The 25,713-nt window shown below is 47.1% G+C and overlaps 11 protein-coding genes and 3 non-coding genes across 22 annotated transcripts; 7 read left to right on the plus strand and 7 right to left on the minus strand.

The window, feature by feature from the left end:
* Positions 1-26: 26 nt before the first annotated feature.
* LOC9645463 (SPX domain-containing membrane protein At4g22990) lies at positions 27-3,161 on the plus strand. The gene is made up of 12 exons (XM_024680481.1): positions 27-408; positions 474-597; positions 657-805; positions 860-1,034; positions 1,110-1,241; positions 1,295-1,465; positions 1,522-1,784; positions 1,850-2,006; positions 2,059-2,445; positions 2,495-2,583; positions 2,634-2,773; positions 2,824-3,161. The coding sequence occupies exons 1-12, from the start codon at positions 356-358 to the stop codon at positions 3,060-3,062; spliced, it is 2,079 nt and encodes a 692-aa protein (XP_024536249.1). The 5' UTR covers positions 27-355; the 3' UTR covers positions 3,063-3,161.
* A 1,302-nt stretch (positions 3,162-4,463) lies between these two features.
* LOC112348270 (eIF-2-alpha kinase GCN2-like) lies at positions 4,464-6,681 on the plus strand. Its single transcript, XM_024680456.1, has 5 exons — positions 4,464-4,594; positions 4,658-4,771; positions 4,832-5,069; positions 5,150-5,344; positions 5,392-6,681. The coding sequence occupies exons 1-5, from the start codon at positions 4,464-4,466 to the stop codon at positions 6,556-6,558; spliced, it is 1,845 nt and encodes a 614-aa protein (XP_024536224.1). The 3' UTR covers positions 6,559-6,681.
* Positions 4,891-4,961, minus strand: TRNAG-GCC. The gene has a single exon. It is a non-coding gene; the product is annotated as a tRNA-Gly (tRNA).
* A 1,830-nt stretch (positions 6,682-8,511) lies between the features above and the next one.
* On the minus strand, positions 8,512-11,189 carry LOC112348338 (pentatricopeptide repeat-containing protein At4g02750-like). Of its 3 annotated transcripts, none has more exons than XM_024680673.1 (3): positions 10,965-11,189; positions 10,860-10,904; positions 8,512-10,780 (listed from the first exon to the last, which is right to left on the minus strand). In XM_024680673.1, exon 3 carries the CDS (start codon positions 10,769-10,771, stop codon positions 8,552-8,554), a length of 2,220 nt encoding a protein of 739 aa, XP_024536441.1. In that variant the 5' UTR covers positions 10,772-10,780; positions 10,860-10,904; positions 10,965-11,189; the 3' UTR covers positions 8,512-8,551. The 3 variants fall into 3 exon arrangements, with proteins under 3 accessions (XP_024536441.1, XP_024536439.1, XP_024536440.1); XM_024680671.1 differs by having other exon boundaries at positions 8,512-10,790; XM_024680672.1 differs by having other exon boundaries at positions 8,512-10,809.
* Positions 11,190-11,272: 83 nt separating this feature from the next.
* Positions 11,273-12,079, minus strand: LOC9645464 (protein PXR1). Its single transcript, XM_024680598.1, has 2 exons — positions 11,994-12,079; positions 11,273-11,738 (listed from the first exon to the last, which is right to left on the minus strand). Exons 1-2 carry the CDS (start codon positions 12,075-12,077, stop codon positions 11,511-11,513), a joined length of 312 nt encoding a protein of 103 aa, XP_024536366.1. The 5' UTR covers positions 12,078-12,079; the 3' UTR covers positions 11,273-11,510.
* A 602-nt stretch (positions 12,080-12,681) lies between these two features.
* On the plus strand, positions 12,682-14,252 carry LOC9645465 (transcription factor ABORTED MICROSPORES). The gene is made up of 5 exons (XM_024680705.1): positions 12,682-12,717; positions 12,795-13,406; positions 13,530-13,775; positions 13,823-13,993; positions 14,057-14,252. The coding sequence occupies exons 1-5, from the start codon at positions 12,715-12,717 to the stop codon at positions 14,138-14,140; spliced, it is 1,116 nt and encodes a 371-aa protein (XP_024536473.1). The 5' UTR covers positions 12,682-12,714; the 3' UTR covers positions 14,141-14,252.
* Positions 14,209-16,393, minus strand: LOC9630432 (protease Do-like 1, chloroplastic). Its single transcript, XM_002975745.2, has 8 exons — positions 15,764-16,393; positions 15,559-15,681; positions 15,317-15,491; positions 15,215-15,252; positions 14,955-15,153; positions 14,734-14,886; positions 14,532-14,666; positions 14,209-14,434 (listed from the first exon to the last, which is right to left on the minus strand). The coding sequence occupies exons 1-8, from the start codon at positions 16,252-16,254 to the stop codon at positions 14,366-14,368; spliced, it is 1,383 nt and encodes a 460-aa protein (XP_002975791.2). The 5' UTR covers positions 16,255-16,393; the 3' UTR covers positions 14,209-14,365.
* TRNAT-CGU lies at positions 14,261-14,332 on the minus strand. Its single transcript has one exon. It is a non-coding gene; the product is annotated as a tRNA-Thr (tRNA).
* A 191-nt stretch (positions 16,394-16,584) lies between the features above and the next one.
* On the plus strand, positions 16,585-16,657 carry TRNAE-CUC. The gene has a single exon. It is a non-coding gene; the product is annotated as a tRNA-Glu (tRNA).
* Positions 16,658-16,721: 64 nt separating this feature from the next.
* Positions 16,722-18,656, plus strand: LOC9645466 (PHD finger protein ALFIN-LIKE 1). The gene is made up of 5 exons (XM_024680706.1): positions 16,722-17,259; positions 17,335-17,367; positions 17,496-17,718; positions 17,855-17,981; positions 18,034-18,656. The coding sequence occupies exons 1-5, from the start codon at positions 17,163-17,165 to the stop codon at positions 18,289-18,291; spliced, it is 738 nt and encodes a 245-aa protein (XP_024536474.1). The 5' UTR covers positions 16,722-17,162; the 3' UTR covers positions 18,292-18,656.
* Positions 18,657-18,976: 320 nt separating this feature from the next.
* LOC112348271 (polyprenol reductase 1-like) lies at positions 18,977-19,441 on the minus strand. The gene has a single exon (XM_024680457.1). The coding sequence runs from the start codon at positions 19,439-19,441 to the stop codon at positions 18,977-18,979; it is 465 nt and encodes a 154-aa protein (XP_024536225.1).
* On the plus strand, positions 19,128-20,259 carry LOC112348347. Of its 6 annotated transcripts, none has more exons than XM_024680715.1 (3): positions 19,128-19,502; positions 19,570-19,942; positions 20,002-20,259. In XM_024680715.1, the coding sequence occupies exons 2-3, from the start codon at positions 19,595-19,597 to the stop codon at positions 20,080-20,082; spliced, it is 429 nt and encodes a 142-aa protein (XP_024536483.1). In that variant the 5' UTR covers positions 19,128-19,502; positions 19,570-19,594; the 3' UTR covers positions 20,083-20,259. The 6 variants fall into 6 exon arrangements, with proteins under 6 accessions (XP_024536483.1, XP_024536479.1, XP_024536481.1 ...); XM_024680711.1 differs by having other exon boundaries at positions 19,133-19,294; positions 19,360-19,502; positions 19,570-20,259; XM_024680713.1 differs by having other exon boundaries at positions 19,133-19,291; positions 19,360-19,502; positions 19,570-20,259.
* Positions 20,260-21,301: 1,042 nt separating this feature from the next.
* Positions 21,302-22,807, minus strand: LOC9630434 (protein G1-like1). Of its 2 annotated transcripts, XR_002993019.1 has the most exons (2): positions 22,037-22,807; positions 21,302-21,779 (listed from the first exon to the last, which is right to left on the minus strand). XR_002993019.1 is itself a non-coding variant. In XM_024680709.1 (1 exon), the coding sequence occupies exon 1, from the start codon at positions 22,779-22,781 to the stop codon at positions 22,104-22,106; it is 678 nt and encodes a 225-aa protein (XP_024536477.1). In that variant the 5' UTR covers positions 22,782-22,807; the 3' UTR covers positions 21,458-22,103. The 2 variants fall into 2 exon arrangements, 1 of the variants encoding a protein (XP_024536477.1); XM_024680709.1 differs by having other exon boundaries at positions 21,458-22,807.
* Positions 22,808-22,942: 135 nt separating this feature from the next.
* Positions 22,943-24,378, plus strand: LOC112348348 (ATP-dependent RNA helicase DeaD-like). The gene is made up of 3 exons (XM_024680716.1): positions 22,943-23,059; positions 23,119-23,998; positions 24,064-24,378. Exons 1-2 carry the CDS (start codon positions 23,014-23,016, stop codon positions 23,553-23,555), a joined length of 483 nt encoding a protein of 160 aa, XP_024536484.1. The 5' UTR covers positions 22,943-23,013; the 3' UTR covers positions 23,556-23,998; positions 24,064-24,378.
* The last annotated feature ends 1,335 nt before the right edge of the window (positions 24,379-25,713 follow it).

Below are 25,713 nucleotides of genomic sequence, written 5' to 3' on the forward strand. Positions count from 1 at the left end.
TGATTAGGTGATCTCGCGTGAATTTTCTAGCCTAGTTTTTGCTTTGAGATGCATGTGAAACTGGAGGTCTTGTTTTGTCCTGTTCGTAGAGGTCCCAGGGAACAGCTGTGTGATGTGAGCTCCTCTACCAAAAATTTCTCCCAGGATCCATTGTGTTCCTCCTTGCGCATTAATTGCCTAAAGCGCTAGATCTTCTCTTCTCGGCCAATTCATTCCCAAGACATAGCTGGCAGTCCCTCATTGCGTACGCATTTGGGGCTTGATCTTCGGCGTGGCCAAGTCATTGAGCTTTTTGGTTGCTTTTCTTTTCTTCCAGTGGATAGTGGATTGCAACTATAGCAGGAGTTAAGGTATCATGGTCCACTTTGGACATTATATCTTGGCGAACAGAATTCCAGAATGGGAAAGGTAAGATCACAGGAATGTCGAGGGAATGTCAACTCTAAAAATTTATGATCTTCTTGATGTTCCAGTCACTACATTGGCTACAAGGCTCTGAAGAAGAGGATAAACGAGTATGCATCTCGCGCGTCTCATGCTTCCTCGGAGGAAAGAGAGCAAATAATAAGCTCTTTTGCGCAACTTCTCGACTCACAGGTACCAAGTTGAGCTAGTTCTTTGCAAAGCTTGTGATTTTGGCACTCCTGTTTGGAAAGGTGGAGCGAATTGTGCTGTTTCTCATGGAGAAGCAAGGACTTCTCGCAGAAAAGCTGCTGAAGCTGGCCGAGAAGCAGGAAAAATCCCTTGCCGCCATGGAAATTGACGTGGAGGCTGCGACAAGCTATCACCTAATTGAGGAATACAGGCAAGAACATCTGTCACTTGAATTCACTGTGTAAACTCCGTGTAAACAACGCAGAGCTATTGGACAAGAGCTTCTCAAGCTTTTGAACTTTGTGGAGATGAACACCACTGGCCTCAGGAAGATACTTAAAAAATTTGACAAGCGCGTTGGCTTTCGTTTCAGAGAACAATATCTGGCTTCCCGAATAAACCACCCTTATTCTCAACTACAACAAGTCTTCAAACAAGTGGTAAGTGTTCTACATTTTCTTCTGTTTCGTTGTTTTTCCTTCTCTCTCTGGTATTTATTCTTTACAAGCTTGCAGGGTATTGGAGCTCTAATGGGAACTATAGCTCAAAATCTTGCTCAGCTGAGCTCCGGGCACAGTCACAGACAGAGTTACTTCTCTCTCTTTAGAAAGTCATCTCTTCCTATCGAGCATGAGCCTATAATCAAGGTCTGTATTGTCTCATCCCAAAACATGGAAATATAACACTACGTATTGAACAGGCTCTCGAAGGAGCACTACACAGGCTTACAAAAGAAGTGACTTTTATGTCCTTCGTTGCAAACGACCTGCTCTTACCTGAACCGTCTGACCATGCTTTAGAAACTGCCGATGAGCGAGAGTTCCATTTTATGTCCGTCCAGCTCAACCTATGGAATACTTTCCTCTACATGGTACTGAGATTGCCACATCCATGCTCTAAAAGTTCTAATCGTGGATCTTGTACCAGGCAAACTACTACATTGTAGTTCCCACTTCAGATGATTATGCCGAAACTTTACACGTTCCTGGAACCATGAACGGGGTGATTATTGGAGCCATGCCACTGGCAGCACTTGTGTCTGCACTGGTTTATAGCTGGTGGTCGAACTTCTCTTACAGAGCTCCACTGTTTATAAGTACGCTGCTCTTGATGGCGGGCAATCTCATGTACGCGCTGGCGTTGCCCTTCCACTCGTTCTGGTTTTTGGTCATAGGACGTGCCTTGAGCGGGTAAACTTGCTTGCGACATTTTAATGTTTTCATATTTTTTTACGTGCTCGAGCCTTGTGTAACAGGCTGGGAGGTGCAAGGGCGATCAACCGGCGATATCTTATGGATCATGTTCCTGTTAAGCACCTTACAAACGTATCAGCGTCGTTTGTTATCGCTAGCTCGCTAGGAATGGCGGCTGGCCCTGCACTTGCAAGCCTCCTCATCAAGCTAGACTTCCAGGTAAGCTGAAAGCATATCGATAGTTTATGAATGACTTCAACCTTTGAAACAGATGCTAGGCTTTCCAGTGAACCAATTCACAGCTCCTGGATGGGTGATGTTACTTCTTTGGGGAATATATCTGATTGTTTCACTCTTTGCATTCAAAGAACCAAAGCGGCTGAGCGTCAACCATGACACAGAAAACCAGGTTCACAGTGCTTTTGTAGATGATGGTTCGGATTCTGGCTCTGGTATCACTGACCCTTTATTGGGAGAAGAAACGGTTCCGGCCAAAGGCAGGAAACCTGCTGGAACTATTTCAGAACTCTTCAGGGCGATAAATACACCAGTGCAGATCTTGCTCTTGGTGTATTTTATGCTCAAGTTTGCCGTGGAAATGTTGGTATCCGAATCTGGGATTATCTCCGAGTTTTACTTCCAGTGGAGCTCTTCACAGGTATGCAAACATTTGCAGATTTTTTAATATGCACATATATTTTGATCAGGTGGGATACTTCTTAGGAGCACTTGGATTGGCTGTGCTTCCAATTTGTGCAGTGGTTGCTAACTATATCAGCAACACATTCGCGGATAGGTAGTAACACCTCTTTTTTTTTCTCACTTTTCTACGTTTTTTTCTTGTAGGGTCGTAATTTTTTGGACAGAGATTCTAATTGCATTAGGAGTCATTGCAAACATCTGCTATTATCCATTATTCAGATATACCACAGTGCAATATGTTGCTTCGGCTATTGTAATTTTCCTTTCAACAAATGTGCTTGAAGGTTAGTCTTGGATTTCCTGGAGCTTTTATCTCACTTGGAAAAAGTTTCAGGGGTTAACATGTCACTTCTTTCCAAAGTAATGCCGTCGCGTCTATCTAGAGGAGTTTTCAATTGTGGATTTCTTTCCACTGAAGCTGGGACACTAGCTAGAGCATTATCTGATGGATTAATATCTTTGGCTGGTAAAGCAGGAATGGAGTACCTTCTTATTGTTACTATGATTCCAACTCTAGTGCTTGTCTTGGCAACAATTGCCTGCACCTGGATTGGGTATTATACACTCTATTAACCCATAAATATTTGCACTCTATTTTGAGTTTAAGAAATTGCATTTTGCTGTATAAAATACTGTATTAAACAATTTGAGCAATTAGGCCTTTAATTTGTATTTCTAGTTATAACATATGCTCTATGTTCAGATTTTCAGGTTTGCCTCGGTCACCTATACAAGGATTAAAATCTGCATAAATATATTTGTGGAAATTTTCTTCGGGCAATTTTCCCCAGTCTTGCATATATTTCATGTTTTTCTATTGCTAACTAAATATATAGCTTTTTTCGTCGGCAATGTATTTTACAAAACTATGAATTCATTTGTAACTAATAAATACTTTTTTCAGCTTTTTCCCTTAATATTTTATCTTGAGCGTTCTATCAGCAAACATATTGCTAATACCATCTCCATACCTGCGAGTCTCAAAGGCTCTAATCAGGTCAAAACTTCGCAGATGCTGTGTGGGCGAGAGGCTGGGATCTGGCTGCTAAGTCCAAGTCGCTTATGAGGTATGCTGGGAAATTGGTCATGCCCAAGCTCCCTTTGACAAGGATTTTGTAGCGAGGAGGTGATCAAGACGCTGGTGGAGACACTGAAGAGGGATGTCGTCTCGATCTCACGCCGAGACCATCTTTGAAAAACTTGGCCATAGACTTGTGGGGACTGGGGACCGTAAGAAAAAAGGAACATCACATGAACAGCAGTTTGGAACTTTCAGGTCGCTTGTTTGTCCTTCCTTTCTCATCTGGACTTTGAAAAACTTTTGGTGTCCCAGAAAATGACATGGATATAAAAGCATTCAAATATGAAACTTGTGCCCACACATTGGGCAGTCTAGTCTTCATCTCAACGTCACCTTTGAGGAGACAAGTTTTCTGCTTCCAAAGGCAACATCCCTTTAAGCTATTAAAAATGTCATTTAAATAAGTGCTGAAAATTACCAGTTAATATGAGATCGCAATCACTCATTGTTTACAATTGCGACCGACGAATTATAGCACCCAATCTCTCACGTGGAGGCCACATGTGCTCCTTGGCCTTATGTGCACAAGATAACCCACGAGACACACGCCTTTTCATTTGTGTAGACATTGCAATATGTAAAATAAAAGTAATTTGTCTTAAAATTAATCAGAAATATACTTTATATAGGCCTTTGGTGTTGCAATCTCTCGTCATATCTCCTTGGACTTTAGTCTTATTGTTGAGCATCCAGGGAGTATAAATTGCCAAACCCCACAAAGCCCGAGAGGTTGTTGCAAAGAGCTGCTCGCTCATGTCCAAAACGTCCACCGGGCCAAGGCTCGCTTGCAAGTCTGCAAGAGAGGCACCAATGTCTTGTATCAGCATGTTGACACCTTCCACTAGTACCGGCTCGAGCTTCGATCGAAAAGCCACCACGTCATGCAGGAGGTCATGGCGCAGGATGTCCCTCTCCGCCTTACCAGAGTTCTCTGTTCCATTCCAGAAACATTAGGGCAGGGTGCCATTCCTCCCGCTCCTTTTCAAGGTGGAATCCAAAGTTTCCCCCGGTCTGTCCCGTTATGGTAAATTAGAATGCTCATGCTCAATTATCTCAAGGAGCTCCTAAAGTTTTCTTCATGCTCCAGGTATTGCTGCCATTGGGATGAGGAATGTAACCGCTTGAGTGAGCGTGACAACTATCAGTTCTCTGATCTTTCAATTTTGAAGTTCGTTAATATTGCAAGAATCATGAAAATCTGGTAAGTTTTTCTTTAAAATGAGAGCTTGTGAGATTCGTTTTTCTGGTTCTTGGATGCAAGGTGCTTGAGGGCGAGCAGGAGTTCATGTTGCTACTTTTGCAAAAACAAAAGATGCCGAATGCACTGCCCGGGAATCGAACCCGGGTCTGTACCGTGGCAGGGTACTATTCTACCACTAGACCAGCAGTGCTTAATTGATATTAACACTAAATTGTTTCCGAGCCTTGAGGGATATTATTTCCATCGTTGGTCGAGCCAAAGGCAAGGGGGCGGAGCACGCTCGGAAGCAGTCCTCCAGGTCAGTGAGATCGCTTGCGCATCGCATCGAGCTCATTCCCCATCGCAATGAGCGAGCGCATTGTGAGATCTTTGATGCAGGCCGTGGTGACCGTTGACCTTGGCAAGCTCGTCGAGACGCTGCTGGATCTCGCTTACAGCGCCCAGCATTGCAGGGAAAAATCCAAGACGCTGGCACTCAAGGTGGAGCTCCTCAGCGAGTCCATTGCGGAGCTCATCGAGAAGAGGGAGCACTTTACTCGAGAAAACTTTGGAACACACGTTAGAAGGCTCGAGGTAAGATCCTGTTGTTCTTCCAAGATTTAAATGTTTTCTCTTCCCAGGTGGTGTTTAACGATGCTATCTATCTTCTCCGGAAGTATAGAAACGGTAGCATCTTCGTCAAGATCTTCAAGGCACCACACTCCGAGGATGGATTCGACTCTATCAATCAGAGACTGGAGATTTGCATCCAGTACTTTGGATTCAGCCTGCAAGTCAGGAACGAATCCAAAGTCTCGAATCTCGCGGAAGAGAATCGGCAGCTGCGCTCCATGATCCAGTCCATTATCCAGCAGCAGCAGGTTGATATGAGAAGATTGCTCAGTGGGGAGCTAATGTCCGAGGAGAGAGATGCGGTGAACGCGATGCTGGAAGGACTAACTTTCGACGACGATGACGAGGTTTATGACGAACACACGCTGTGTGCCACTCTCGAACAGCCTGGTTCTTCTTCCGCAACGCGAGTTCTACTCTTATACTCGGAGGATCTTGGAGAGAAAGAGCTGGCCATTCTCAAGCGGCTCTCAGAGTCTCACGTCAACATTCTCCAGTTCTTTGGGACTTATGTGGATGGCAAAACGAAGTATGCTGTCATGGAGAGGCCGGGGAAAGAAATCTCGACGCTAGACGAGTTTATACACAACAAGCCAGAGCTCAAGGATGGCCACTGGAGTCTCAAGAAGAACTTTGCTCTGGAGATCGCCATGGGGCTGCAATACGCTCACGCTGTGGGTGTCGTCCACAAGAACCTCCGGAGTCCAAACATCTTCATCGACGATAGCCAGGATCTCCGTCCCAAAATATTTGGATTCAACCAAGGAAGGATTGAAGCGTTGAAAAGTGACAAGCGGCCGCAGAGCAAGGAGCAGGTCCGGTGGAAGGCTCCCGAGATGTTGCCGCAGGCAAACCGAGCGATCAGGCGCCCCGAGTATAGTTACGCGTGTGACATCTTCTCGCTGGGAGTCGTCATGTGGGAGATCGTCACTTGGTCGTTTCCATTTGAGCAGATCAAAGGGGTGCGAGGCGTGCTCGAGGCAAGGGCAAGGAGGGGAATGACGCTCGATTTCTCGGCTCTTCCGCCGGGGGATCGCTCCCCAGCGCTCCAGTCCTTCGTCCAGATTAGCATGGATTGCATGGAAGAAGATAGCGGCAAGAGGCCCAACGTTGACGAAGTCGTGGAGAGGCTGTCACAGCTTGTTCCAGAGGACATGACGTTTTCTTCTTTGTAATCAATCGGCACGTAAAATATAAAATATAAAAATAAAATGGAGAAATGTGCTAAATTATTGTAGCATCGAAGATGGGGCCAACCATTTTTTGTCTTTAAAGAAGTCAGAAATCCTGTTTGATGATTTCGAGCATATAGGAGGCTAGTTGGAATAGCCAGAAAATCATAGCAGCAAGAAGGAGCTTGCGACCTTCTTGGGCAAGTTGGGCAGAATCTTTCAAGGCAATTGTGAACAGCTCTGACTAATTGTCAATGGTGTGGACCCCTTTCGAATGGCCAAAACAACTTTAATTTATTGCATTGTAATCCGAATTGAAGTTTTCTTGTGAAAAAATCAACTGTGAAAACGTGCTTTCTAGAAACGGGGACTTCTTCTTAAGTAGAAAGAATTGTGGATCTTAAGTTTTGAGATGTCGAACGGCAAGAAGTCTATTTTGCAGCCTTCAACTAGTGGTAGTATGAGCCAGCCACCATTTTCTGTTCAAGCCTTTCATGCAAACAATTGGTCAAGATTGCCAAGTTATGACACACATGCCCAAAACTTGAGATCACGGAGGACAAGTGGTGATAACAGAAGTTTGAGTTTGCAGCCTTCAATTAGTGTTTACAGCAGACGAAGCAGTGCTTCCAGTGGCAACCAGTTCTATACTAAAAGTGATGGGTGGGCTGGATCATGGTTAAATTCGTCCAGATCTTCAAGCTTTTCAACTACCAGCAGCACTAAAAGTGGATCTTCTGGAATCAGCCAAATTTCCGTCCAGGCTGTTGCTTCTACCGGACCAGTTCTGGAAAGGAGTGGTCACATCTTACCAAGATGCGGATTTAGCTCAAGGCCTCCATCTTCTGTTTCCGTCCAGGCTGTTTCTTCTGTTCCGGAAAGGAGTGGTCACGATCTTGTACCAAGATGCGGATTTAGCTCAAGGCCTCCATCTTCTGTTCAAGCTTTCAAAGATGGTCACAACAACTGGTGGAGCCTAACCAGTGATGGATCTTCAGCTTCCAGCTTGCAGTCGGCTCAGAAGTCCTCAGCACCTGACTCAGCTTCAAGAATTAAATCTGCAGCGTCTGTCCAGAACTCGGGCAGAGCATTTAGACGTGATTTGGATCAGCTCACACACACAAGCAGCACCAAGTCTCAATTTAGCTCAAGGCCTCCATCTTCTGTTCAGGCTTTTAAAGATGGTCGCAACAACTGGTGGAGCCTAACCAGTGATGGATCTTCAGCTTCCAGCTTGCGGTCGGTTCAGAAGTCCTCAGCACCTGACTCAGCTTCAAGAATTAAATCTGCAGCGTCTGTCCAGAACTCGGGCAGATCATTTAGACGTGATTTGGATCAGCCCACATACACGAGCAGCACCCAGTCTCAGTTTAGCTCAAGGCCTCCATCTTCTGTTCAGGCATTCGAGAGTGGTCGCAATAACTGGCCCAGTTCATCGGCTTCAAGTATTAGACCTGTCCAGAACTCACATGGTTCGGGTATGAGAAGGTGGAGAAGGTTTTTTGTGTCCTGTTATTGTTAAAAAACTTAAACAAGACTATCAAAGTCCATTGTAAATATTATTTCTGCAAGATTTTTACCCCATTTGTGCAGCTCTCCAAAGCAACAAGACAATGCTGCCACGCATCAACTGATGGATAGTTCATGTCGAGCAGAAACTGGACCAGAGAATGGAGCTCATCACAAGAATCGCCATTTTCGTATCTCTCCACAAGCTCACACCTTGTTTCAAGCGCTGCCACTGCTGCAATCCTCTCATCTTCTGCCTTGAGATGGCCCGTTGCTGCTAACGAAACTCCACAGTGAATTTGAGCAGACACAAGAAGCACTGTTAGTAGCAGCAACAAGAGCGCCTTGCTCCCCATAAAGGAAGAATGAAGAAATAGAACTCCTAACAGCTTTTTGGCTTTTTTCCTGGGCAGAAGTGCACATTTCAACCAACATTTAAGTCACCACTAAAGTTCAAGTTGTGTTTGTAAATTCAATTAGCTCAGGTTTACAGAGTATACATGTTAGAGAGAAGAACATACGTAGCTGAAAATCTGGACAAGTTCCGATCGAGGATAGCCTCATTTGCAGCACATCTGGCACTAGTAACTTTCACATCTGGTTGTCTTCCACACGAACCCAGGAATGCCGCCACCGCCACCTTGCCCGGATCGTAAGGCATGCTATCAAACAGGTCCTTGGCCTCGTTCACAAGTCCAGCTCTACCAAGAACATCAATCATACAACAGATGTGCTCTTCCTTGGAAACCACAAAGTAATCAAACTCCATCGAGCCAAAGCATTGACAAGCCTCTTTCAAATGACCTGAGTGGCTCAATGCCGTAAGAATGCTCATAAACGTTACTTCGTCCCGACTAACACCCTCTAAATTGAGAATGTAGAGGAGAGTCTTGGGGCTCTGTGGATGCCGCGAATGGGCATATGCTGCCACCATGGCTGTCCAGGACAGTGTGTCTCTCGCGGGCATCTGGCTAAAAAGGTGCCACGCCTGAAACACGTCACCGTGGTGAGCATACGTGGCAAGCATGGCATTCCACGTCACCCCGTCCCGCTCCGGAATCCAGTCAAAGCTGGCCCTGGCCTCGTCAACGCAATGACTCTGACCGTACGCCGCGATCAGCGCATTCCACGTCACCACGCTACGGTACGGCATCGAGTCAAACAGCTTCCTGGCCTCGTCAACCAGGCGAGCCTCGCCGTACGCACCAACCATCACGTTCCACGTCACCACACTCCTCAGCGGCATTGTATCAAACATGACACGCGCCTCCTCCAAATGCCCGCCCCGGGAATATGCCGAAACCATGCTGGTCCAAGATACCAGGTCGTGCAGTGGCATCCGATCAAATACCTTCTTTGCTTCATGGAGATTCCCAGCCTGGGCATATGCTGTGAGCAGAATCGTCCACGAGACCAAGTCCGCTTGTGGCATCTTTGTAAGTGTGCTATCCAAAGATTCTAAATTCTGGGCATGGGCATATGCTCTAAGCATCGCATTCCAAGAGACTACGTTCCTCTCAGGCATTGCATCAAAGATTCCCTTCGCCTCTCCCAAATGCCCGTCCTGGGAATATCCCTGAAGCAGCGAAGTCCACGACACAATGCTTTTGACCAGCGCAGAGTCAAAGAGATTCTTAGCATCCTTTAGATGCCCATTTTGGGCATATGCCTGTATCATAGTGCTCCAAGTTACCACATTCCTCTCAGGCATGGAATCAAACACCCTCTTCGATTCTAGCAAATGACCCTTCTCGGCATAAGCTTTCACCATCATCGTCCACGAGACAATCGTCCTCTGTGGCATCCCATCAAACGTTTCTTTCGCATCTTTCATATGCCCAACGAGGGCATACGTCTGTGCCATGACCGTCCAAGTCATTACGTTTGGCTCCGGCATCTCTTTCAAGAGCTCGAGAGCTTTCCTGGGCTCCCCATTTTGCCTATACATAGTCACCACCGTGTTCCACGACACAACGTTTAGCCTCGGCATTCGCAAGAACAGCTTCTCGGCCTCTTCGACATCGCCCTCTTGCGCATAGGCCCCGATCATCGCGTTCCAGGAAGCTATGCTTCGATCCTCCATCTTGTCAAACAATCTCCTGGCTTCCTGGAGCTGCCCGTTCTGAGCATACCCAGTGATCAAAGTGTTCCACGAGACTGCGTCCCTGTCTCGCATTCCATCGAAAAGCTCCCTGGCTTCTCGTGTCCGACCGTCTTGAACGTACGCTGCGATGAGCGTGTTGCACGAGACGATGTTCTTCTCCGGCATTCTCTGGAACACCAACCTTGCCTCGTTGGTATGCCCGCTCTGGGCATACGCCGAGACGATGATGCTCCACGAGTAGACATTCGGTTGGGCGATGCCGTCAAACACCGCCCTCGCTTCCTGCAAGCTCCCAAGTTTGCCATACATCTCCACCAAAAGGTTCAAGAGGTACCTGTCCTGCAAATGGTGCTCGCTCTTCCGGATCCGACCGTGTAGCTCTCGGCCCTGGAGGAGATTGTCACACGACTTGACGAGTGTTGCGAGCTGGAAGGCTCCCTCGGCTCCGCTGCGCTGGTCTAAAACTTCTCTGGCCAGCCGACCCCATTTGAGACCAGGAACCGAGCTTGCGAGACTTGTCAAGTAGTGATCCGGGAGTGTTCCCAGCGCCAGACCTTGGTGAGGACCAAATGGTATCCTGAGATCACTGGCACTCAGCGCCATGCATGGTCTCTGAAGATCACTGAAAACTACGTTGATCTCTAGCCTGGAACTTGGAACCAAAAAAACGTTTCACGATTTATTAACATACCACTTTACGCACAAAGCTCTCGTCGTCCTAGTCCTTGATACTCTTCTGCAAAGACAATGAGCAAACAAAATGGTAAGAAATGGATCAAACGATTTGAGGGAGTACCTTGTCTTCGTCCTTGTGTTTCTCCTTGTCTTTCTTCTTGTCATCGCCCTCCAGCTTTGCTTCCTTCTTCTTGTCTTTCTTTTTCTCCTCCTCGTCTCCATGCTTCTCCTTCTTCTCCTTTTTCTCGCCATCGCCCTCGCCCTTGTCCTTTTTCTCCTTCTTCTCTTTTTTCTTCTCTTTCACTTCGTCTCCCTCGTCCTTGCCTTTCTCTTTCTTCTCCTTGTCTTTCTTCTCTTTCTTTTTTTCCTTCGATTCATCACCCTCTTCTCCATCCTTCTTCTCCTTGTCCTTCTTTTCCTTCTTCTTCTCCTTCCTTTCATCGCCCTCGCCTGATCCTTCCTTCTCTTTCTTCTTCTCCTTCGTGTCATCGCCATGCTTGTCCTTCTTCTTCTCTTTCTTCTCATCTCCCTTGTCATGCTCAGCCTCTAACGTTTTCTCTTTCTTTTCCTTCTTTTTTTCCTTCTCATCATCAACTTCCAAGCTTTTCTCTGTTTTCTCCTTCTTCTTCTCCTTGTCGCCGTCCACTTCCACGCATTTTTCCTTCTTCTACTTCTTCTCCTTCTTCTTCTCCTTGTGATCTTCGTCCACCTCCACGCACTTCTCCTTCTTCTCCTTCTTCTCCTTCTTCTTCTCCTTGTGATCCTCGTCCACCTCCGCGCTCTTCTCCTTCTTCTCCTTCTTCTCTTTCTTCTTCTCCATGCCACTGTCCTCCAGATGCATCTTCTTCTCCACGTCCACCTCCAAATGCTTCACTTGCTGCGCCATGTCCAAGGCCTGGAAAAAATCACAAACAAAACTCTCAGCAAAGCATGGACGATCGAGCTCTCTTATCAATTTCGCATTTGGATCGCCATTCCTATATAGATCTAACTTCTAACTGAGATCGATCATCGCTTACCAAGAGATCCAAGGCCTAGAAAATCACAAAAAAAATAAAATAATGGCTCTCTATCAATTCCGCAACGATCGCTTTTGATCGCGATTCCTACATAGATGTAGATATTCTAGCTGAGATCGATCATCGCTTACCCGGAAGTAAGAGATCCACGCGCCGCGATCCAAAAACCCTAGCCAAATGTAGGCAACGCGCTTCCTTCCGCGTGGAGATTCCATCGCATCTTTGTGGATACGTGGCAGCCAGCTGTGGACTATGGTTTGACTAGGGTAACCGTATTTGACTATCATTGACCGGAGGGGTGATTCTTTCGCCATCAAATAACAATAAAGACACACACGCTCCCATTTTATGGCCTTTGACACCGATGTTCCGTCACCTTGTCATCTTTTAGGGCAGTGCATGCATGGCACGCACTGCCATTGTCGTTTTGCCCTTAACTTTCTCTTCTATCACCCTGCATGGATGGCGAGAGAAAGAGAGAGCAATCAGACCAGCGAGGAGAAGGAGGCTTCTTTTTAAATGCACACCGGAGACAGCAACTGCAAAGAAGATAAAGGACTAAGAAGTCTCGATCGATCATCAAGCTGAAGCAAGGATTCTCATTTTTGTTTCCTGGCTCTCCATGTTGTTCTCGCTCAAGAGCTCTGTTTGTTGGGCATTTTGAGAGTGACAAGGCCATGGCATTTTAAAGGCGTGACCCACACCTTTGTCCTTCGGTCTAGCTCTTTGTCCTCTGAAAACTCGAGGAAAAGATTTGGTCGGTACGTTGCTCCTCTCGGACGATCTAAGCATCATAAGATACAAATCGTAGGACTTTGTGTCTTCTTTTCTGGGCTGGCTGTGGTGGCTGCAATGGTGAGCCACAAGTGCCTTTATCTCGTTTCTTCGACTGATGAACTCGACCTTATATCTTTGTTTCGCGTGTGTGCCAGGACCCAGAAACTCCCGGGATGACCAACGAGGGATTCTCCTCGCAAGGCTGCGATGATTTCCTGGAGCTCCTGCCGATTCTGCTCAACACCCACAACCAAAAGGACGTGATGCACAGCATGGGGATGCTGTCCGCGGCGGCATCGTGCTCTCCCCAGGATCACCACGGCAATGCGGCTAGAAACGCTGCAGCACTCGCGGTGGCTACTCCGGACCATCAATCCGGCGATAGAAAAGAGCATGGCTCTTTGGACACTGTTGTTCATCCCGGGGACGAGCTCTATGGCAACCCAGTGTACAGTAGCGCGAGTTGTAACAGCTCCAAGACTCCAAAGGCTGGGAGACTTAAGGCAATGGTTCCTCCGGCCTTGGGCGGAGTTCTCTCCGCCCAAGAGGACCTCGGACCCAAGAGTGGCGATGGCAAGAAAGCCACCGTGAAGCGCGATGTTTGCGGCGACGAGGTGAAGAAGCAGCAGCAGCAAGGTCAAGCGAGCAAAGTTTGCTCCAAGGCCGCCGGGAGCGCGTCCAAGAACCTGGTGTCAGAGAGGAAACGACGCAAGAAGCTCAACGAGAGGCTCTACTCACTGCGAGCAATCGTCCCCAAGATTAGCAAGGTTTATCATTCTCTCTTCTTGCTCCCCTAGAACACCTCTCGAGCCAGAGCTAGAACTTTCACTCTCTTGCAACGTAGAAACCTTTCAAGATGAAACCTTTGATTGGATTGGATTGCATCGCAGATGGACAAGGCGTCAATCGTGGCCGACGCTATTGATTACGTGCAAGAGCTGCAGGGAAAGGTGCAAGAGCTTCAGGAGGATGTGTCGAGCCTCGAGGCGGCGGAGAGGCGAGAAGTGGAGCTCGGGAGCGTCGTCGACGCCTGGAACGAGATGATCGTCAGTGACCACCGGGGTTGCAGCTATTCCACCGACATCGACCAGCACTACGCCAAGTTGCGCAACCAAGACTCCCGCAAAGCAGTCGAGGTAGTTCTCTTTCTTTCGTATCCATTTACAAGTTTGTTCTTCTCCAGCTCGAAGTTTCCAAGCTCGAGGAGCAAGTGTTCTACTTGAGAATCAACTGTGGGAACTCGGACGGAGTTCTCATCCAGCTCGCGAAGGCCTTTGAATCCATCGGGCTGGAGTTTAGCAGCGCAAGTCTCTCGTCCTTCCAAGGCAAGATCATCAACAGCTTCATCGCGAAAGTAAGCTCCTTTCCATCTTATAGTTCCAAGATCTCCTCATGGAAACGAGAAAACTTTGTCCAGATGGAAGAATGGAAGTCCTTGCACACCGACGAAGTAAAGAAGATCCTCCTTGAGCTCGCCTCCAAGTATGGAATCTATGGCTAAACAAGATATGGCCGTTGTGCACGACCAATGGCTAGACAATCTGGTAATTTTTACTCTGTAAAAAGGTATATCGCATCGTACAAAATAAAGTTGTGACTAGCAACGGTTAAAATGCACACAAGCCCCTAGCGAGGATCGAACTCGCGACCTTTCGCTTACGAAGCGAACGCACTACCACTATGCTATAGAGGCCATCCTTGCTAGGAACCCCTCCGTGGCCGGAAATTAGTCGCGAGCTTCCAATGTAATGGTCATGGTCACCGTCTCTTCTCCACGAAGAACTTCGAGATTTACCTGAAAAGGTAAAAACAAGAGTTTATGAGGACCTCGACCGCTTTCCAAAAGCTCTCTCTCTCTCTTCCTGTGCGAAGAAAATGTGAAAGTTACTTACAGTCTGCCCGACTTTGCAGGCGTCAAGAATTTTGTAAAGGTCGCTGCCTTTGCTAATCTTCTGCCCGTTCATGGACACGATAATGTCGCCCATGACAAGCCGGCCATAGGCGTCCCTCGTTGTCGATCGCAATCCCTGCGCGGCGCCAGTCAGCTTTAAAGTTCTGATAGAAGGAGTAGAAGTTTCGTTTTAAGATGCTTACGGCTTTGCCAGCAGGGCCATCAGGAGAGGCGCCGAGTACGAGGACTCCACTCACGCCAAGTTGCTCCACTGATTGGTCCGGCGCAAACGAAATCCCCAGAACCGGTCTCGTCACTTTGCCATACTTGATGATCTGGTCGACGATGCCAGCCACCTCCAGACAAGAACCGAAGTTTTAGTTCTTTCACGCTTATGCAGCCGAAAGCAGCGCGAAAAACGTACCGTGTCAACGGGGATGGAGAAGCCAACGCCGGATGACGCACCTGATGGCGAGTAAATTGCCGTGTTGATGCCGATGAGGTTACCAGAGCTGTCGAGCAGCGGACCGCCGCTGTTACCGGGATTTATTGCTGCATCGGTCTGAATTACGTCTTGTATTGGACGACCGTTTGCAGCAGATGTGATCTCTCGTCGCAGGCCACTGGAAAAGGAAAGCATATAAAACTTTGCATCCGTACTGAAAAGAGGACATTTAATCTCACCTGATGACTCCCGTGGTTAGCGTGTGATCCAGTCCAAACTGTGCATATACGTAAGGACGTCAGGAAAAGATCGCCGAAAAAGCTGCAATCGAAGCTGCTTACCGGATTTCCTATAGCGAATACTTTCTGCCCAACGAGAAGCTCTGAAGAATTCCCTAGTGGCAGCGGTCGTAATGTTTTGTTGCTGCTGGCATCGATTTTTAAAACCGCAACGTCCTTGTCTTGGTCATAGCCGACTATGGAGGCTTCGTGCGTAGATTGGTCTCCCATTGTGATTCTATTTATCAAGAAAACGTGAGGAGTTATTTCTTCTTCGTTGTTTGCAAACGTAAAACACAACTTACTTCAAGTCAGAGGCTCCTCGAATAACATGATAGTTTGTAACAATGTGCCCGTCTTTGTCCCAGACAAATCCCGATCCCGATCCTTGAGGGACTTCCATTATGTCCGAGGTGAAGGCGTCTCGCCTGTAGCAGCACAAAATGAAAAACGATTGTTAAAACTCTTTGCGAACGAAAGCAAAGAAAGAAAAGCGCAAAGTTTGCAAACCTGACTGCTAGATTTGTGATGTACACGACCGATGGAGTCGAATTCCGGAATAAGTTGATAGTCACAAGCTCATCCGACAGGAATCTTTGCGTTGACGTATTCACAAAAGCTTGCGCGTCCGCCGGTGTGATCATCACGGAGATCATAACCGCGAGCGACATGCACCACGTAGCATACGAATCCAGTTTGCCATCGCTCTTTTGCTGTGTCGATAGCCATCTGAAAATCTCGTCGCCCAAATTATTTTGCCGGGCTTGAAGATGTCTGATCTTGAGGAAAAAATTCGAAGAAGAAGAAAAATCTCGCCTGTCTTTGAGAATTCCGAAGCTCTTGCTAGATCCAGCAGCTGGAATGCCCTGCTCCAATTTGCTCACCACGACAATTCTAGAGCTGGAGCAACTAGAATCCCTATGTCGCCTCTCGCGCCGGGAAGAATCTAGGCCCTGGATGTTCGATGCGCTGGAAGAACAAGCTGCGGCGACTAGAGCCATGCGATGCGATCGCGGCAGCTAGATCCAGAGGATGCTGCCCCGGCCGATCGATTCGATGGATCGCGAAATTTCTACTTACAAGAGAGCGCTGCCAGAGAGGATCTTCTCCTAGGGCAAAGAACTCCGTGGCACACAGAAATACGACACATAGCGCTCCCATTGACACGCTACACCCTTGAGTGACGGCTGGGATACCTTTGAAAAGACGTTGCGTGGGCATCTTACCGTTGGATTATGTGTTCCAGATGCCCGGGAAAAGAAATTCTTTTTCTAATTTTATTATTGCTTGAGAAGCTTAGGAAGTTTTGCCTGGAAAAGGGTTACATCACTTCCGTTGTAGTCTAGTCGGTTAGGATACTCGGCTCTCACCCGAGCGACCCGGGTTCAAGTCCCGGCAACGGAATGTATCCTTTTCAGGGCCTTTTTTCATTGAGAGCTTTTTATGGCCGTCCAGCTGGACGGCTGGATTCAGCCACATTTGAAATTTTCCTAATGCACGGAATATGCCGGAATAGTCTTATGGCCATGGGCTGATCGCCATGTATGCCCATGAAACACACACCACTAGGTTATTTTCTCTCGCCGGAGCCCCTGTTCTTCGTAGTCCCTGCTTCTCTCCCCGCTCTCCGTGTCTAGGGCGCCGATCTGATGCCGCGGCGGCGCTCCCGGTGATCTCCGTTTCAATTTGAGCACTCTTTCTCTCACATTTGCTCGCCGCGCCGCGATTTTCCTTGCTTCCGGGATGCAGATCGGGCGGCGCAGCTTGTGCTTGACCGCTGGGTGCCGAAAAACGCAAGATTTGGGGTTGGAATCTTGGTAGGAGGCATTGCCGATCCAGGGTTTGCTGCCGCGAGCCAACAGGGTTTCCAGGGAAGGAAGCTTTTCTCCGCGGGCGAGGTATTCTGGAGATGGAAGGAGGCGCCGTGGCCAATCCCCGCACAGTAGAAGAAGTCTTCAAGGATTTCAAGGGGCGGCGAGCCGGGATGCTTAAGGCGCTCTCTGGAGGTAAGCTAAGCTCTCTCTATTTTTTTTTCTTTCTTTGCGCCTCTTGCTAATCTTACCACTTGCGATTGTATGTAGATGTGGAAGAGTTCTACCGACAATGTGATCCAGGTTTGTACTCTTTCTTATCCTTTAGTCTAGTGTGGTGCTACTACATGTATATATAATGGTCGGGTCTTTTGTTTAAGTGTGATATTGACTTTGGTGTATGGTGTCACTTTTTCTCTTATTGACTCCAGAGAAGGAAAATTTGTGCCTTTATGGTCTCCCCGACGAGACTTGGGAGGTGAATCTTCCAGCCGAGGAAGTGCCGCCGGAGCTCCCTGAGCCAGCGCTCGGTATCAATTTCGCGAGAGATGGCATGCTCCGAAAGGACTGGCTTTCGCTTGTGGCGGTACACAGCGATGCTTGGCTCTACGCAGTCGCGTTTTATCACGGTGCCCGCCTCGACAAGAGTGAAAGGTTAGTGCTTTTGTTTATCTTCCAAGTTTTGTCCGACAGTTTGATTAGTATTCTTCTTGTTGGTACTCGCTGTTCCTTTTTTCTTGTCAACGATTGTGGTAGATCTGAGATTTTGTCTTTTTTCCATTTGATGCAGGAAACGACTGTTTGGGATGATGAATGAGCTACCAACGGTTTTCGATACTGTCACTGGAAGGAAACCTGTGAAAGAGAAATCCAGCGTGAACAACAGCGGAAGCAAGAGCAAGACCTCTGTTGTCAAGGTGGGTCTTCGATCTTTCTCCTTTCTCTGTTTTTACTAACAGCTACTACCAGAACGAAGGCGGTGTAAAGTCGTCCAAGGCACCCCCCAAGGAGGAGGACGAAGCCTTTGACGACGAAGACGAAGAGCACGGTGACACACAGTGTGGAACTTGCGGGGGGAATTACACGTCCGACGAGTTTTGGATAGGCTGCGATGTCTGCGAGAAGTGGTTTCACGGCAAGTGCGTCAAGATCACACCGGCCAGGGCGGAGCACATCAAAAAGTACAAATGTCCATCGTGTAGCAACAATAAGAGAGCTCGGGGATAGCCGCCAAAGGGAGAAGCTCGACGTAGCGTTATCCTTGGGAGCTCGTTTAGTTGGTCGGGGTGGGCATCAGTCATCACTTTGAAGGGCCGGTTCTGGACATCGTCTGTACTATTTATTTTCCTTCCTCCTCTTCCTTCATCGTAGTACCTTTTGCTTTCTTCCTTAGTTGAGCGCCCTGTAGTCGAGCTAGAATTTTCTCTAGCAGTGGTTCTGACCGATTTTCGTTTGTGTTCAGCTAGTGACAATCATGCATAGCGAAAAGGCCTTCACTATGCAAACCGGGCAATCTGGGTTGTCACCAATTGACATGAGCATGTTGTATACTACAAAGTGCTCAATACCAGGTTCATTTTATATTTATTTTCTTTCTCGTTCGTCCTCTTCTTCAGTATAATGTCGTGCGTGATGTCTTCCTTGTTTCAGCTGGTTTTAGTGGAATGGAAGTTTTCTCACTTGAGTTTTGCTCTCCGGTTTGGGTTCGCCTTTAAGAATGGTTTGTAGTGTGGGTCATTAATCCTCTCCGTGCTCTCTTTTAGGACTTCCCTGTAGCTCTGCTGCTGCTGTGTTTGCCTTCCAAGACGAGGGGGAGAGAAAAAAAAAAGTGTGAGGAAAGACTGCGTCTTGCGTTGTTTGCGTAACTTTGTTCTGCAGTTAAGCTAAGGACGAAGAAAATACAGTGGTTCGGTTAAAGAACGTTGGGAATAAGAGCCTTCCGAGTCTTTGGAAAGCCTTCCAACTTCTGAACATACCAGTCCCGGGTGGAGAAGCTCCTTGCAGTGAGGTAGAGCATGACGAACACCGCACAGGCAAGAGACATTGTTGTTTGGCTGATCATTGAAATCCCAATGAAGGTGCCTATTTCGAACAGGTACTGCGGGCATGCCACCTTGTCGAACAATCCTCCGTGTGGAACAATGTACTTCTTGGTGGTGATGCTGTCCCGTCGGGCCGTCGCAGCAAGCCCCTCGGCCGAGTTTCGTATCCGGGCAAGTATGCAGTGGTGGTAGAAGTTTCCAACTATTCCCACCATGAACACTACAACTCCTAACCACATTGTGTTGTACGTAGGCTGGTAGCACATCGCCTCGGCAATCTCTTGGGCGTAAAAGAGATTGAGTGACAGTAGCGCGAAAGTCAGCGACACTAACATGCTCGTCACTCCGCATATTGTTCCGGTATACTCATGAAGAAAATTCACCTAGCAGTTGCAAGTAAGTTAGCTTTGCTTCAATGGAGTTTGTTTTTCTCTCTTTACTATGTGAGCTGCAATGCAAATAGGTACCTCGAGGACTCGTTTGACGAAATGCAAAGTCATGGCTGCCGAGACGAGTACTATGCGCAAACTGGCACTGTTGTGGAGGCGGAGATCGTATGCCCAAGTGGAGAGTCGCATCGCCTCCATGAACGTCGGTGCGTCAAAGTACTCGAGTTTGTGGAGCAAGAAAGCCGAGCAGAGCAACGCCGCAGGGAGGTAGAACATGAGCATTCCAATCTTGCTGGGCAACTGGAGGATCTTCTGCTGGCGACCGGCAAACTTGGAGTAAGGCAGTGCCGCGCCACGAAACTCCTGGAGCGAGAGGAGGACGCCGCCGACGAAGAGCAGCATCTCCGATCCCCATACGTACCTGGAACCCGAGCCCGTGAAGAAGAGGTACGAGGAATCCGGGCGGCTATCGCCGAAGAACATCTCAATCTCTCACTGGGCTTCAGTTTCTTCCAGGAAATCGAGCATCACGGTCTCGTCGTCCAGTTCTTCGCGTCTTTCATCTCTTCTCGGGGCGGTGGTGGTAGAATTGCTCTTCCTCTTCGCTGGACAGAAGTTGCTAAACCGGATAATTCGGTGTCAAAGGGACACACGGTGCATCGCTTGATCCGACGGTGGAGGTTGAGTCCCTCAAAACGGTAACTTGAAGGGCTGGAGATCTGTTTGTGAATATACTGGAATAATAATATTTAGGGTTCTTGCAAGGTCTTAGGGTTCTTTTTTGTTTGGCTCTGTTGGTCGAATCGATCGATCGATCGATCGATTTCCATGGCAACCACGGCCACGCAAGACGGCGCCGCGGCGACGGAGGAGGTGAAGCTCGATCTCTTTGAGGACGACGACGAATTCGAGGAGTTTGAGAACGGAGGTAAGCACGATCGCAATGCTAGGGCTACAGTCGCTGGAGCTGGATTCTTCCCCTTCTTTGATCTCCAGAATGGGACGACAAGGAGGAGGAGGACGCGCTCCAGCCGTGGGAGGACGATTGGGACGACGACGACGTCAATGACGATTTCTCGCAGCAGCTTAGAGCGGAGCTAGAGAAGAACGAGTCCCAGGCACCGAGCGACGATATTTCGCAGCAGAAGAACACCAATACTTCGAGCTCCTAGGTAGTGGTAATCATTCTTTCGTCCTCTATTCTTTTTTGTCTAAGAAGTCCTTGTCTTGGTGACAGATTGACTAGCCGATCTTAAAGCTCTTTGTCCTTTCCTGGTGGAATCAACCGAGCTCGATTTTTTTTTTCTTCGTGTTCTTACTGGCATCACATGTCAATGCTCCTTTCCTGCCATTGGGATTGCTGACTCTTTCCTCTATTTTTTTTGGTTTTCGCGTCATAACGGGTGTGTTTCCACTGTTGTAGTTCTAAGTGTGCACACAGGGACGCCAAGTAAGTTTGCGTTGTTTATTTGGATTTGAATGGTCATAACGAGTGTGTTTTCACTGTTGTAGTTTTTCCAAGTGTGGACACAGCCAAGTAAGTTTGCTTTGTTCTGTAGTAGTTCTTCTAAGTTTGGACACAAGGAGGCTCTCCATCACAACCAAGTAAGTTCGCTTTGTTTATTTTGGATTTGAATTGTCATGGTTGCGTGGCTCTCGGGCACAGTAGCGTGCGTTCTTGTGTACAGTGATTGTTTTTCTCTTAGAGCTTTTAGCTTTAGATTGTCTTCCCCCGAGTACTTGGTTCTGATTCCTTTGTTCAAATGCTTGCAGGTTCTTGGTGGAGGAGCTGGGGAACCATCTATGTCTAGCCAGGTAATATGTTCGTATTCTATTACGTAGAGAAGAGGTCTTATTACTTAGCAAAGTCTTCCTGTTCTGTCCTCTTCTCCGCTTCTCCGTCAACTCTTGCTCTCTTTCGCCCGCTATCCTACGTGCACATTGATGTGAGCTACGGACTGGTTCCAGGAAATCTATTCCCGTTTTGTTAGATATTTCAAACTTTGTCACAGGATTGGCATTAGTAAGCCCCTGAAATTGAGCCTGCGAGCCCCTTCAAATTTCTGAATGGCTTTGTTTGTCCGCTTGTGGTGCGGTAGTACTCCTGTGATATTTCAGACAGCGAATTGATGGCTTACCATCAGCATAGCTTCAAGTAGTAAAGCTTTCCCTTGTTGAAACTTCCGTGCCGTATGACCGGGTGTGGGCTTTAAATTGATCTTCTGAAGCGCTGTCACTGACTCTTCTGATCGAAAATCCTTGCAGCGTATCTCTCCGATGTAATCTGGAAGGCATCAAGAGACGATAAGCTCAACGCAGGCTGACGAGATGGATGAACGAACGAGCGACGAACGAACAATAGCCCGCGGCCATCCTGTACTACCGAGAATGCAAAGGTCCGGACTTTCTCGAGAGACTAAACGTGTTCGTGATGGACAGACAGACCAGACGGGGAACAAAGAAGAAGAGATAGATGCAAGGAAAGAAAGCAAAAGGCCCGGCCACAGACCAACATAAGTATGCTACTACTTATGTATTCACCTGGGATCGCTGTAATGGGCCGCAGCCTCGGGAAGAGTTCTCGTGATGTCGGAAGGAAGAAATCAAATCAGAGGAGATGGGGGTCACCTAGTCCGGAAGGTGATGAAGACGTGGTTGCCCCGGACAGAGCTGAGCCTGAGCCTCCAGAGCCTTCACTAGTGGTAGCAGCAGCGGCAGCAGCAGCAGCGGAGGCAGCAGTGGAAGCAGCGGCAGCGGCAGCAACAGCTGAAGTTGCAGAGCCTGGCCTCTTACGCTTCTTCTTCTCGTAGGCAATGCCACGAGCCTTGGCTTGCATCTCCCTCACTTCCCGAAGATAGAGACGGACAGCTCGAGCTCCAAAAGGATTCGACTCGGGTTTTCCACCGTGCTCCTCGAATGCAGCTCGGAGCCTTCCAATGAGTGCGTCGAGGCTCCCCCAGGCTTGTCGCAGCGGGCAGGCACAAGGTGCTGGTGGGTGTGCGAGGCCGAAGAAGGGGCAGGCTGGTGCGTGGATTTTCGTCTTACCGAACTGATCGAGGTAGCGCAGGAATTCCAGGACGTGAGCTCCGCTGCACCGGGAGAGCGCTAGAGGGGGCCGGTGGTTCTTGAGGTACTGGCCGAAGGTGTTCCAGTCGCGACGCTTCTGGGCCTCGTAGCGACTTGGAGGAGCTTGCTGGGACGAGGAAGCGTTTGCGTCGGCCCTGCTGGTAGAAGCTCCACCACCAGCAACTTCTCCGTTCGATTCATCTGGTAACAAACCACTCATCTTCCTGTGAAGTTTTTCTTCTTTTCTTCTTGTCGATTGAGCTGACTGACTCTTGGATCTTCGTTTTACTTGCAGGAATTTAGGTCAATAGTCGTCTCCACGAGGAGGAGGAGAAATGAAAACCAGTGAGGAGTCGGCTTCAACTTACAGGGCCCCAAGTTGTGATTTTTACCACCATCTGCCACTGCCAATGTGAAAGGCTGCTGCTGCTCGTGAAAGGGGGTCCTTGGGAATGGATCCAGAATCGCAGGACAGCGTACCATGCATCGAGGAAATCGGTACGCGAAAGAATGGTGTATAATGTTTTCCTTGATGATGATGAACCTGTGTGCTCCAGGAATCTCGAGAGAGAGGCGAGAGAGAGGGGTAGAAGTGAGAGACGCTCTACGAGATGGAGAAAGAGACCGAGAAGCTTTGTTGAGGTATGTCCAGTCCAAGTCGCTGTTTGCCTTCCACAGTGATGCCTGTGATGAAAGAGAAAGGCAGATGAAGCACAAGATCTTGTCAGAGACCGACCTGCTGTTGTCCAAGGCGAGATCTTTGCGCGCACTTGCCTCCCCGAGAAGGAGATCCTTCTCCAGAAGCTGCAGGCCAGATGGAAAGAGAGGGGGGAGGGGGGGAGAGAGCTCTCGGAGAAAAAAGAAACGAGAAAGAGAAAAGAGAAGGCAGACAGGAGGACGAGGAAAGGAAAAAAAAAAATGGAAAGAAAGAAGGGAATCAAAGCAGCCAGATGGGGGAGGAGTGGGATGGGGTAGTGCAAATGCAGATAAGTGATATGGGCAAAGACGAACAGTTCCAAGTTGAAGGAAAGGGGGAGGAAGCGATAAACCTGTAAGTACTATGCCTGTTGTTTGGACAAGTAGATATCTAAACGAGGTTGAACGCTGCAGGGGCAGGGAGGAGGGAGTAAACGAGAGGGCGAAGCTGGAGAGCACACGGATGATCGTGGCAGTGGCAGTAGCGGAGCATTGATGGTGCCCTCCTCGAGGAGAATCGCCCCTGCAGAGTAACAAAGAGGTACAGCCATAGCTATATCTCTACCGCCTTAAGTTGGAGCTTTGGATCTCTTCTCTTCGCTCCTCTTCTCTCAGCTTCTACCATTGCGGCTGTTTGCGATTACTACATAGGTAAACGGGGAGCGATGGAGGGGATAAGATGGAAGACGCTGCTCTACTAGGAACTTGGGAGGAAAAAAAGCACACAAAAACAAAACAAAGGTAAGTTTTTGCGATATTTTTTTCGTTTTTTTTTTCTTTTCTTTCTTATGTGTGTTGCTTTGTAGGGTCAAGGCGTGGGGGCCCTCATGCAAATGCATAACGTGCCATAAGGCTCACGCCAGCCAAGGAAGAAAAAGAATTTCTATATGCTCCGGCTTGGCACGGGGATCGAACCCGGGAGCTACTGGAGCTTGATTAGTGGGAGATTAATTGCTAGGTGGACGTCGTTATCGTGGGACAAAGCACGATTATTTGATTTTTTTTGGCACTATAGATGTAGAGTGGGGCGGATTCTTTTAAGATTAAGTTGGGCCCCTTAGAGCATACCACTATGTAGCTTCCCTTTGGGAAATAAGAGATTCTTTTAAGCATTGGTACTATCTATGCGGAAATAATTGTTTATAATGGCCTTATATACAAAATTCAAAGGGCATCAATGCAGCAAGTTGCAGTACAATGCCCCACCATATGGAACACATCAATCAATCAATCACAACACACCAAGGTACGAGTAGCAAGCTTCAATTTTCATCATCCATTCCATTGGGTTCCATTCCATGTCAAAATTCTCCAGCACATACAAAAGACACATACACATATTTCTTGTAAAGATTTCGTGGATCTTTTCAAGAAGTCATTTTTATTTTCCTTTTTCACCTATGTAGGTTGTGACTTTTTCAGAAGAGATCAAGTTCTCAACTCCAATGGGTCCCTGTTTGGATTTTGTAGGGTGCAATACGCATCCTCTAAAATGACGGAGGGTATCTTACATGCATAAGTGGTTGTGGTGAGTGCTGCTTCAAAGAGAAAAAGAATGAAAAAGAAAACATGATTAAATCTAATATATTCTTGTTTAGTTTGCATGTCAACATTCCCTTGCTTGTCCACATGGGCTAAACTATTGATCTGGACAAGAAAATCAAGTGTCAAAACTTTAAAAAACTAGAAATAAAATACAAAAGAGAAAGTTCTTTAAAAACCTTTTTTGGTTTGCTTAAGCAAACCTATAGATGGTAGTGAATATACCTAGAGTATGCTTGGATATTCTAGGATATTCTACCATCTAACGGTTGGTATTCATTTAGATTAATCTGGTATTTATAATTTATAAACTTTCCTAAACCCTTTCTAGTATATTCTTTTTTATTCTATCATCTAATAGTTGATATGCAATAAGATTAATCTTGTGTCTATAAATTACAAACATGCTTATAATTATAAACTTTATTTGATCAATTAGATTAATAAGTAATAATAAAACTACCATTAAGCAAACCAAGCGTTGCTACATGCAATGTGTAGCAATTTATTTAAACAGTGTGTAATTGTTGTAACTAAAAAAAATATAACTATTTTATAAGTAGCTACTTATGTTTAGTTTTTGTAATAAATATGTAATATTCTAATTTTAAACTGAAATTTGCTAAATTTATTAAAATTTAAAATGATTAAATATTAAATAAATAAAGTATTGTGAGGTCCAAATGTATGGCTATGATGCCATATACTAATATTAGCATATATTGGGTTTTTGATAGTCATTAAATTGATTTCAATTCGGATCACTCACTCTTATCTATAATCTAAGGTTTTTAGGTTAGTTAATATGCACATTTCTATATTATTTTTCTATATTCTATACACTCACATTGGTGGAGGTAAGGAGAAATTTTGATATTCTCTGAGGAGTGCTTGGATTTGGAATTTTGGTTTAA

The sequence above is a fragment of the Selaginella moellendorffii genome, unplaced genomic scaffold (assembly GCF_000143415.4).
Source record: "Selaginella moellendorffii unplaced genomic scaffold, v1.0 SELMOscaffold_28, whole genome shotgun sequence".
NCBI classification, from domain to species: Eukaryota; Viridiplantae; Streptophyta; class Lycopodiopsida; order Selaginellales; family Selaginellaceae; genus Selaginella; species Selaginella moellendorffii.